This window comes from Myotis lucifugus, unplaced genomic scaffold, assembly GCF_000147115.1.
Source record: "Myotis lucifugus unplaced genomic scaffold, Myoluc2.0 scaffold_346, whole genome shotgun sequence".
Lineage (NCBI taxonomy): Eukaryota > Metazoa > Chordata > Mammalia > Chiroptera > Vespertilionidae > Myotis > Myotis lucifugus.
Genome location: NW_005871394.1, coordinates 121,651 through 133,305, shown reverse-complemented (window position 1 = coordinate 133,305; position 11,655 = coordinate 121,651). Strand labels below are relative to the sequence as shown.

The 11,655-nt window shown below is 41.0% G+C and overlaps 1 protein-coding gene and 1 pseudogene across 5 annotated transcripts in view; both read right to left on the bottom strand.

The window, feature by feature from the left end:
- Nucleotides 1-8,281: 8,281 nt before the first annotated feature.
- LOC102432471 lies at nucleotides 8,282-8,723 on the bottom strand (annotated as a pseudogene).
- Nucleotides 8,724-10,615: 1,892 nt separating this feature from the next.
- Nucleotides 10,616-11,655, bottom strand: part of IFT74 (intraflagellar transport 74) — an 88,919-nt gene continuing 87,879 nt past the window's right edge. For all 5 annotated transcript variants that reach the window (XM_006101224.3, XM_014466573.2, XM_006101225.3 and 2 more), the window contains one exon: nucleotides 10,616-10,920. In XM_006101224.3, coding sequence (XP_006101286.1) covers nucleotides 10,802-10,920 — 119 coding nt within the window. In that variant the 3' untranslated portion in view covers nucleotides 10,616-10,801. The remainder of the gene's footprint in view (nucleotides 10,921-11,655) is intronic.

Below are 11,655 nucleotides of genomic sequence, written 5' to 3'. Positions count from 1 at the left end.
CGGGGTTGTCTTTAGAAAGTACTCATATAATAGAATAACATGCAGTAATTTAACATGTTATACAAGAATATATGACGACATGGACAAATGTTTGCAAAATTACATATATCCAAAGTAAGTTAAAGAATGTAATCCTAGCCCAGCGGGTGTGACTCAGTGGTTGAGCATCCACCTATGAACCAGGAGGTCATGGTTCAATTCACGGTCAGGGCACATGCCTGGGTTGCAGGTGTGGAGTGTGCAGGAGGCAACTGATCAATGATTTCCTCTCATCATTGATGTTTCTATCTCTCTCTCCCTCTTCCTTCCTCTCTGAAATCAATAAAAATGTATATTTTTAAAAAGCTAAAAGAAAGAATGTGATCTTAATTTTATTAGATATACATAAGCGCATATATATATATATATTACATATACATACACATATATATGCATAACATAGATATATAGATGGACATCTAAAAAGACTGATGAGATCACAAGTCAGTTATTTCCTTCATTCTGTTTATGTCTTTCCTGTATTTCCTACTTTTATATTAAAAATTGTTGTTTTAAAGATATTCAATCTCACATCTCATAGTGAAAATCTGCAATTTAAAGACAAAATCTACTTTTATATAAAAAGGAACATGAAAATGAAAGATGCAAATTAATTTTAAATTTGATTATTACAGGCTTCTGGTAAAGATGGCAGATAGGTAAATGGGGTACTCACATCCTCCCACAAGCACATTAAAATTACAACTAAACTGCCCTGGCCAGGTTGCTCAGTTGGTTGTAGCATCATCCCATACACCAACGGTTGTGGGTTCTATTACCAGTCAGGGCACATACCTAGGTTGAAGGTTTGAACCCAGGTCGGGATGTGTTCAGGAAGCAACCACTCGGTTTCTCTCTCATATCAATGTTTCTCCACCCCTCTCTCTCTCCTTTCCTTCTTCTCCCTCCCTTCCTCTCTCTCCAAAATAAATAAAAACATATTCTTGGGTGAGTGTTTTAAAAAATGACAACTAAACTACAGAACAACCATCACGCAGACCACCTGAAATCTAAATGAACAGAAGTCCCATAACCAAGGACATAAAGAAGCTACATGAGCCTGGAAGGAGGGGTGGAGATGCGAATGAGCTGGTCCCACACCCACATGTGGTGGTTAAAACTTAGGAGGGATATCTTGGTTGAAGAAGTCCGCACTGAGGATCCAGGGGTCCTAGCCCCACAGCAGGCCCCCAAGACTGGGGAGGTTCCAGTGCTGAGAAGTCCCCATAACTTCTGGCTGTGAAAACCAGCAGGAATTGTGGCTGAGTGAGATGGAGGGCTTCTGCAGTCCCAGATGTTCCTCTTAAAGGGTCTACACATGGACTTTGACTCACGCCCATTGAGTTCCAGCGCTGGGGCAGCAGCTCAAAAGATGCCAGGGACATACAGGAATAACTGAATTGTCTGGCATCAGCACGAGGTGTGGAGGGGCAGCTTTCTCCCAGACAGAAGTGCTGGCAGAGGCCATTGTTCCTTTGCTAGGCCCTCCTCACACAGAGCCAGCATGTGGGTACCATATCTGAGTCTCTATCAACCTGGCTAACACTGTTCACTCTGCCCTGCTGATTCTCTGAGACCCCATCCCACCCAACTTTTGGACCCAGCCAAGCTGTTTTTTTTTCAGTGGCTTTTCCACACAAACAGCCTGTCTTGGCTCACACTGTGGACTTTCCTAAAATCTCTTAAACAAGCAGCATCTGGTCTTGCATGGCCTGTACCTCTTGGTAAGTGGTCCCAAGCCTAACACTAATAGCAGCCTTTGGTGTGCAGGTTGGCCTCTCCTGGGCACATCCAAACCCAGAACAAGTAGCATGCATCTGAAGATCACTTTGTAGCTCATGCCAGGTGACCCTGGGCAGGACACAGGCAGTGGCTGACCTTGTTCTGCATCTCCCAGGAGGTCCCAGAGCCAGCGCACTGATGGACAACTTCAGACCATGCTAAAGCACCACACAATTACCTCCATAAACAACACACTCAGGCATGAATTCAGCAGACGTCAGAACCCTACTGAAGCAAGTCCTGCTTTGTGGAGTTGGCCCCTACACAGCAGATGCTCCACAGTGGTCATGTGTGACCAGTCCTTGAAGCTGATTGGTCTGGGGGTAAATTCCTCCCATTTATGTGTCAACAGTAATCAAGGCTCAAATACAATAGGAGGATACAAATAGGCCATATGAGTGGGTGCACCTTGGGTGACTGGGGAGACTGCACCACTGAGCCCAATAGGACACCTACTACATACGGCCACTCTACCAAGACTGGGAGGTGTAGACACTCTACCTAATACATAGAAATAAACACAGGGAGGCAGCTAAAATGAGGAGACAAAGAAACATGTTCCAAATGAAAGAACAGAACAGAACTCCAGAAAATAACTAAATAAGCAATCTACCAGATACAGAGTTCAAACCATTGGTTACAAAAATGCTCAATAAACTTAGGGAAAGAGTAGATAAACTTACTAGTAGTGAGAACTTCAACAAAAGGAGAGGAAACATAAAAATGGAGAAAGAAAACATAAAAAAGAACCAGTCAGAAATGAAGATTACATTACAGGAAATCAGCAATACAGTATATGAAGCAGAGGATCAAATCAGCAATTTGGAAGCTAAGGAAGCAGAAAATACCCAATCAGTATAGCAAAAAGAAAAAAGAATCTAAAAGATGAGGGTAGTTTAAGAAGCCTCTGGGACAACTTCAAGCATACCAGCATTCACATCATAGGAGTACTAGAGAGAGTTAAGGAATTGAAAACCTATTTGAAAAAATAATGACAGAAAACTTCCCTAACCTGATGAAGGAAATACACATACAAGTCCAGAAAGCACAGAGAGTCCAAAACAAGATGAACCCAAAGAGGCCCACATCAAGACACATCATAATTAAAATGCCAAAGATTAAAGACAAAGAGAAAAATCTTAAGGGCACCGAGAGAAAGACAATTACCTACAAGGGAGCTCTCATAAGACTGTCAGCTGATTTCTCAACAGAAACACTTCAGGCCAGAAGGAATCAGCACAAAATATTCAAAGTGATGAAAAGCAAGGACCTATATCCAAGATTATTGTACCAAGAAAAGCTATCATTTAGAATTCAAGGACAGATAAAGAGCTTCCCAGACAAGAAAAAGTGGAAGTTCATCACCACCAAACTAGTAATACCAAACTAGTATTACAAGAAATGTTAAATGGTCTTCTTTAAGAAATAGAAGAAAAAAAGATAAAAAATACAAATAATAAAACGGCAATAAATACATATCTATCAACAATTACTTTAAATAGAAATGGATTAGCCCTGGCTGGTGTGGCTCAGTTGGTTGGAGCATCATCCCATTCACCAAAAGGTGGTGGGTTTGATTCCCAGTCAGGGCACATACCCAGGTTGTGGGCTTGATCCCCAGTTGGGGTGTGTGCGGGAGGCAACTGATTGATGTTTTTCTCTCACATCAATGTTTCTCTTTCCCTCTTTCCCTTCCCCTCTTTAAAATCAATAATAAATAAATGCAGATGGATTAAATATTCCAATCAAAAGACATACGGTGGCTGAATGGATAACAAAATAAGACCCTTACATATACTGTCTACAAGAGACTCACTTCATTGAAATATACATACAAACTGAAAGTAAAGGGATGGAAAAGATATTTTATGAAAATGAAAAGAAAAACAAGCTGGGATAGCAATATTTATACCAGACAAAATAGACTTTATTTTTTTATTTTTTATTTTTTTTAAATATATTTTATTGATTTTTTAACAGAGAGGAAGGGAGAGAGATAGAGAGTTAGAAACATCGATGAGAGAGAAACATCGACCAGCTGCCTCCTGCACATCTCCCACTGGGGATGTGCCCGCAACCCAAGTACATGCCCTTGACCGGAATCGAACCTGGGACGTTTCAGTCCGCAGGCCGACGCTCTATCCACCGAGCCAAACCGGTTTCGGCAGACAAAATAGACTTTAAAATAAAAAACTATACAGCAAAAGACAAAGAAGGACCCAACAATTCCTCTTCTGGATATTTAGCTGAAGAAACCCAAAACATTAAATTAAAAAGACATATTCAACCATTTGTTCATTGCAGCATTACTTACAAGAGCCAAAATATGGAAGCCACCTAAATGTCCATCACTAGATGAATGGATAAAGTGGTACATATATGGAATATGACTTAGCATAAAAAAAAATAGTGAAAGCTTGCCATCTGCAACAACATGGATGGACCTAGAGGGTATTGTGCTCAGTGAAATAAGTCAAATAAATAATGCCAGAAGATATTACTTATATGTGGAATCTGAAAAACAAAATAAATGAACAAGCTGAACAGAAACAAACTCACAGAAACAAGAACAGAAACAAACTCACAGATACAGAGAACATTTTGGTGGTTGCCAGATGGAAGGAGGGTTTGAGGGTTGGGTGAAAAAGGTGATGGGATTAAGAAGTACAAATTGGTAGTTACAGAATAGTCATAACGATGTAAAGTACAGTGTAGGGAATACAGTCAATAATATTGTGATAACCATGTATGTTGTCAGAAGGGTACTAGATGTATCAGGTGATCATTTATATAAGTTATATACATGTCTAATCACTGGGTTGTATACTTGAAACTAATATTGTATGTCAACTGTAATTGAAAAATAAAAATTTATTTAAAAATAAATAAAATAGCCCCAGCCAGCTTGGCTCGGTGGATGGAGCATCAGCCTGCGGACTGAAGGGTCCCAGGTTCAATTCTGGCCAAGGGCACATGCCTGGGTTGTGGGCTTGATCCCCAGTTGGGGGCATGCAGGAGGCAGCTGATCAATGATTCTCTCTCATTGATGTTTCTATCTCTCTCTCCTACTCCCTTCCTCTCTGAAATCAATAAATATATTTAAAAATAAAATAAATAAATAAATAAAATAAATTACTACGATACTTTGGTACGAAGTCCATCTTGATTTCGTCTTACTTGATTTCGTCTAAATGTTCTTATTTGCAAAGGTTGTTTATGTTGGTCACATGTAGAAAAAGGAAAGAGCTACAGGGAAATTGAACAGGACGACAGCACCTACCTCTGGAGCACCTACTAACTGGTGTTTCTTTTCTAGTGTGAATGGCATTACTCCATTCTCTAATCTTGTAACCCTGAACTGAAATTTATACTGTTTTTATTTATGTTTTGTTTGTTAATCCTCAACAAAGAATATCTTTTCCATTGATTTTAAGGGAGAGTGGAAGGTGGGGAGAGAAAAGAGAGAAACATTGATGTGAGACACATGGATTGGTTGCCTCGCACACGTGCCCTGACTGGGACTGGGGATGGAACCTGCAACCCAGATAGGCGCCCTTGACCAAGAATTGAACCCAGGACTCTTCAGTGCAAGGGCTGGTGCTCTAACCACTGAGTAACACTGACCATGGTAAAATTTACACTTTAACATGAGACTAGAATATCCAAATAAGAGACTCCCTGGTTAGTGAAAAAATATCAAGAACTCATGTTTATTTATTGATAAAGGATAAGGATGGGAAAAACACGACTTGCTAACTTTCCCATGTTGATCTTTAAAAAAACAACAACTACTCAGCATGTTTGTTCAGTCTGCAGCTTCTTTTCACATGACTTACAAGGTGTTATTTTAACAGGAGTGGAACTCACTGAGCAATGTGGCTGACGGAGGAAGAGCCAGGTCATGCAGATAGTAGCCTCCAGTTCTATCCTAGCAGAGAGAATATTCTTGTTGGATGTGTTGAAAAGCTCTGAGAGGAAGGAAGAGACATTAGTGAGAATTTCCCTCAGATAACACGTTTTAGTTTAAAGAAATCCTGCTCAATTATGTTCCCCAAATATCATACATGAGTAATTTAGAACGGAAGTTGGAAACCTTGCTTTTTTTTCCCCAATAAATTTTCTTTTTTTCTTTGCCAAACTTCCCATTGCTACAATGGAAACACACACTGTATATTTAATGGATAGACTATCTTTCTCCTGGTGTTTTTTTGTTTGTTTGTTTGTTTTCTGGGTGAAGATTGGTTCAGTTCTAGTTCAATGACTACACAGTTGTCTTACTATCATATCTCCTTTCCACCAGTTAAAGTGCTAACTTATTTGAATTTTTACTGCATTTCTAAGTAGTATTATGTACACCATGATTATGAAAGTACCAAAAAGTCCAAGAAAAATTAAAACCCCACAATCCTACTACTCAGGAAAAAATATTATTAATAGTCTAGTATTAATAATATGCACTTTTTAAACTTATTGCACATTAGCATATTAAAAACTCTTAGCAGCCAAGAAAGAAAGAAAACAATTTACCTTTGTTTTATTTTTTTTTAACACAATGAATCGCTTTTATTTCGGTATGCATCCACATCACAGCAATTAGTAGTCCTGAACAGAAAAGTGGAAAAGTGCAGCAATTTGCCAGGAAGTCAAGCCCGCCAGTTTCGGGGTTCTGCCGTGCACACCGTGTTCTTTCTTCATCCCCGCTGAGGACGGTGAGAAGCTGCAGCACCAAAATCGAAGAATGCACCGAATTCAAGGTTCTTTTTGTGCCAGTTGTCAGATTCCAAACTAGACCCAAATGGATTGCAAAGATGACCACCTGAGAGCCCTGTTTAAAACTTCAACTTGTAAAAGCAAAGGCAATGATAGGAACACACAAAACAATTCATTCACAGGGGTCATGTGTGCTTACAAGTGTCTTCTGTGGCCTTCCTGAGCTTAAAAAAAAAAAAAAAATCAGCTGATGATGACAGCAGAGGGTGGCCCAGCTGTGAGCCCATTTATTTCCTGGGCTGGTGGAGAGTAAATGAATGTGGTTCCAAAAGTAAGTGAGGGAAGTCAGACTCTTTCCAGCCTTACCTGCTGGCTTCTGGCCAAGGCAAGGGAGTGTCATGGAAAGCGCTGGGTGGTGATGGTGCAAGAAAGGGACTTGAGGGGGAAGGAGAAAGCAGCACCCTGTGATATAAAGGTGGTGGTAGTGGTGGTGTTGGGGGGTGGGACATGGGGAAAGCCCTGAATTCCTCACCAAAGGCCATTTTTGGAGGGAGCAGAGGGGGTTAAAATCTATGCTTCGGCCAAGGTGGTAGTAGAGAGTGGGGAAAGGATATGGCTTGGAAGTGGGAGGGGCGTAATTTAAGACTTAAAAAAAGAAACCAGGGGTGCAAATGAAGCACCCCACACCCAGCAGTAGTCCCACAGGTGCTGGGGTCCAACCCCAGCAGGTCCAGGGGTCCCCAAAGTGTGGACGGAGTCGGCGAAGAAGGAATGACACGAAGACAGCCTTCAGTTGATCAGCAGCCTAGTCAGGACCTCTAGCCAGGATCTCCAGCCAAAGTTCTGGTTAGGAACTCCAGCCAAGCTCTGGTTAGGATCTGATGAGGATCTGATGAGGATCTGATGTTTATTGTCTTGTTACATCTATTTATACCAGCCGATTTTAATCCTGTCAATTTCTATTCCAAAGGTTAGGGCGTTTCTTATCTCCATTCCAGGGAGTAAAGATTATGTAGATTAACTACCCGCCTGGCATTTAGTTAAGGGGTTGTATCCCCTCCCTAACCTCAGGGAAAAATCCCCACCTGGGGAAACAACCTTTCTCGGAGAGGTGACCTTGGTTAAAACACATGGCGCTAAGGAGAGCAAACATATTAAGAACAATATGCTATATATGCCAGGTCCCTTGAAACATATGCTGTGCAGATGTTTCTTTCCTGCAGTGACTGTGTCAAGCAGCAAGGATGGACCGGCTTCCGGCACATAGGCAGTGACCTTCACATCTACTCTAACAAGCCACCTCGAGCTAGAAAGCTGTTGCAGGGAGGAAGCGGGGGTGTGAGCGTGGGGGTGTGGGAGAAGCGGGGTAAAGGGGGAGAGGAGGTGGGGAAGGAGAAGACAGAGCCCCAGGCCATGTAATCAGCAGCAAGGTGATTGTGTGTCTTTTCACAGTTGAGTTAGATGTGCCCCACCTGTTACGATAGGAATTGATTTAAATATACAGGACTTTCTTAATCCCGGAAGTTCAACTCTGTGGACCATGATTACACTTGACAGGACGATTTCTTATGGCACAACTTTTATATTCAAAAGGACAAAAAATTAGTATCATTTACAGTGTCTTACAATCAATTGCCTTTGAATGGACACTACACTTTGATGTCCACAAGACGTATCTAGAACACTTCTGCTGTGGAAAATGAAGACTGCTCAGATCCAATGGGGGAGAGTGGGCCTGTGGCCTTGTTGATTAGTTGCCGTAACATTGTCCTTCAGGTGGCTGAGGGAGTTTCATATTTTCTTTAGACATCACTAGGCAACGAAGCCCCTGCAGGACTGCAATGCTACGTGAATTCTGCCATTTTATTAGCACTGATATGGCTCTTGGTCCCCCACTCCACTGGAACTATTAACTCCATTCATATTAATTTTTGTTACAAATCTTACAAGGGGGGATGCTTCTGGGTATTTAGGTCCATGCTCTATAAATAAAGGCTTTATGTTTGGTTTTCATAAATTGTTCTTGGAGGCCCAATGATCATCCCTATCCATCTTGTAAGTGTTCTGTCTTCCTCACCTTCCAGACCTCAGCTAACTGTGCCATCTCCTAGTCCTTTCTGGCCTTCTTCCCGTTCTCCCATCAGTCGAAAATTGCAAGGGACTTTTACTCCCCAGCCCGTGGTGGTTGCCATCTTGCATTGCTGGAAGGCTAACCAACAATTTACCTGTTTTTTTCAACAGTGTTTCTCAAACTTCGACCATGAATCCTTTGGTAGTATAATAACTATTCGTGACCTGAGTAATTCAGGATCTGAGGAACACGTTTGAGGAACGTCTCCTAAGAGAATGAATCACTGCCCACAAGCTTCAGCCACATTAGTGATCCAGAGTTAACCAAACTCACCAATGTTCACCCTCTACCTCAACTCAGACTAAAGTTGAATAATTTACTGTGCTAACTTTACTTCAAGAAAGCACCATGCATAGGTAATTTAATATTATGTAAATTATATCTCAATAAAAGCTTTTTTTTTAAGACAATATGCTTGCATTTTACGAATACTGAGTAGAGTAATCCGATGAAGACAAGAAAATGATAGTTTTCAGGGCTATTTAATGAGGATCAAGGTGACTCATTCCTGCCAACAAGAGAGGATACATCTTTAGTTACAATGAAGTCTCCGGGATTCATACTTCATAATTACATCTCTTCCAGCTTTTCCTTTCAAATGTTCTGGCAATGTTTGCAAATTAATCTACTTAAGTTCTCCTACTGGACAAAAAGGTAAATGAATATATCAAGGTGGAAATGAATAGCAACAGCTATATTCCAAAACCACACTATAAGTGCAGTATTTCTTTTAAACTTAATATTTTCCCCAATATATACATGTAAGAAAATATATTTAAAGTTCAGAGGTTAAAAGTTTTTAATTTGAAATCTTTAGGAATAACTGATTTATAAAGAATATGTGTTATACATTTACCTGTGCCTTTATATGCCTTAAAACACATCAAATATACTCCATTTAAGCACGGATCAAAGCTAAACACCTCTCTCTAATTTTACCATCTTTTTCTAGAAGCAAAAATTGACAAGGCTGATGTAAGTGCTGAATCAGAATCACACTTCATGCATCCCTCTAGAGTTGACACATGAAAAGATTTAATTTACTGCCATAGATCAGCAATTTTCAACTGGTGTGCTGCAAGAATTTTTAAAACATGCAATACCTGACTATTTAGTCAGGGGCACTGACTTTTTTTCCCTTAGATTATGAAATAAAAAATAGCAACAGCCAACACAATATTAGCCATCAGGTGTGCATGCCCTATCTTAAACCATAAATATATAGGTTACATAAGAGTTGTATCTTATTGGTCAGGTTGCATAAGTTTGTATCTGATTGGTTAATTCTTGCATGTGTGTGGGGGGGGGGAGGCCAGGGGGAGGTCAATGGGGGGAAAAAAAAGGAGACATATGTACTACTATTTGTAATACTTTAAACAATAAAAAAATTAAAAATTTTTAAAAAAATAAACAACAACAAAAAAAGAAATCCTTATATACAAGTATAGGCATCTGATTTTTTAAAAAGTCAGTTTGGAGCAAAAAGGTTAGGTAATTACCATTATTATTTTTCTGTAACTCAATCAAATTATACCTATTTTTTATCAGATCAGCAAAATATATTTTTTTTTGGTGTGCCACGGAATTTTAGTAATTAGTTTGTGTGCCATGAGATCAAAAAGATGATTGAAAATTGCTGCCATAGATGGATTATACCATCTAAATGACTCTCAATAACCACTTTTAGTTTATCTCATCACCCACACAAAACAAAAAATATCATAAAAGAAGATGATACTTTTAAAAAATTTTTATTGATTTGAGAGAGAGAGGGGACAGAGGAAGAGAGAGAGAGAGAAAGAGAAACATTGATTTGTTGTTTCACTTATCCATGCATTCAATGGTTGCTTCTTGCAAGTGCCCTGGCTGGAGATCAAACCCACAACTTTGGTGTTTGGGGACGATGCTCTAACCAACTAAGCTACTGGCCAGAGCAGAGATGATATTATTTAAATGCAAACTGTTTGCTCAACTATTATACTATTTAAAACACCACTCTTCAAAGAGGCCACAAAAAGTATAGCATTCAAACATCTTAGGTAAGACTCTTCAAGGGTAAGCTTTTTTATTTTTCAGTCAGCTTGTTTAAAGTTTAATAGCAACAGGATACTTCTGTAGAGACGTGCAGTTGGTTCAGACTCAGTTTCTGCTCATGCTCCGCAGAGCATCCATGATGGTTTTATTGTACTCTGCAATCTGCTTGTTCACATTCTTCATAACTGTCTGGTAATCACTCTCTTGACTCTTGGTTGCTATGACTAATTACATGAGTTAAGGGGGAACACTATCAATACAAATCCTATCTAATAAAAGAGTAATATGCAAATTGACCATCACTCCAACACACAAGCTAGCCGCCCCCATGTGGTCAAAGATGGCTGTCAAGGGAGGGCAGTTGGGGGTGACCAGGCCAGCAGGGGAGGGCAGTTAGGGGCAATTGGGCCTGCAGGGGAGCAGTTAGGCATCGATCAGGCTGGCAGAGGAGTGGTTAGGGGCAATCAGTCAGGCAGGCAGATGAGCAGTTGGGAGCCAGCAGTCCTGGATTGTGAGAGGGATATCCCACTGCCCATTGGGATCGGGCCTAAACGGGCAGTCGGACATCCCTTGAGGGGTCCCAGATTGGAGAGGGTGCAGGCTGGGCTGAGGGTCACACCCCCCCCCCCCCCCGTGCACGAATTTTGTGCACTGGGCCTCTAGTCTATGTATATAAAAGCCTAAGTGACCCTTACGGCAGAATGACCAGAACAACCGGTTGACCAGTCACTATGATGCGCACTGACCACAAGAGGGCAGACGCTCAACACAGAAACTGCCCCCTGGTGGTCAGTACACTCCCACAGGTGGAGCGCCGCTCAGCCAGAAGCCGGGCTCACGGCTGGCAAGCACAGCTGGGTGGTGGAAGCCTCTCCTGACTCCACGGCAGTACTACCGAGTGGTAGCAGCAGGTGCTGAGGGCCAGGATGAGCATCAGCAGCGCAGCGCCCGACCCTGGT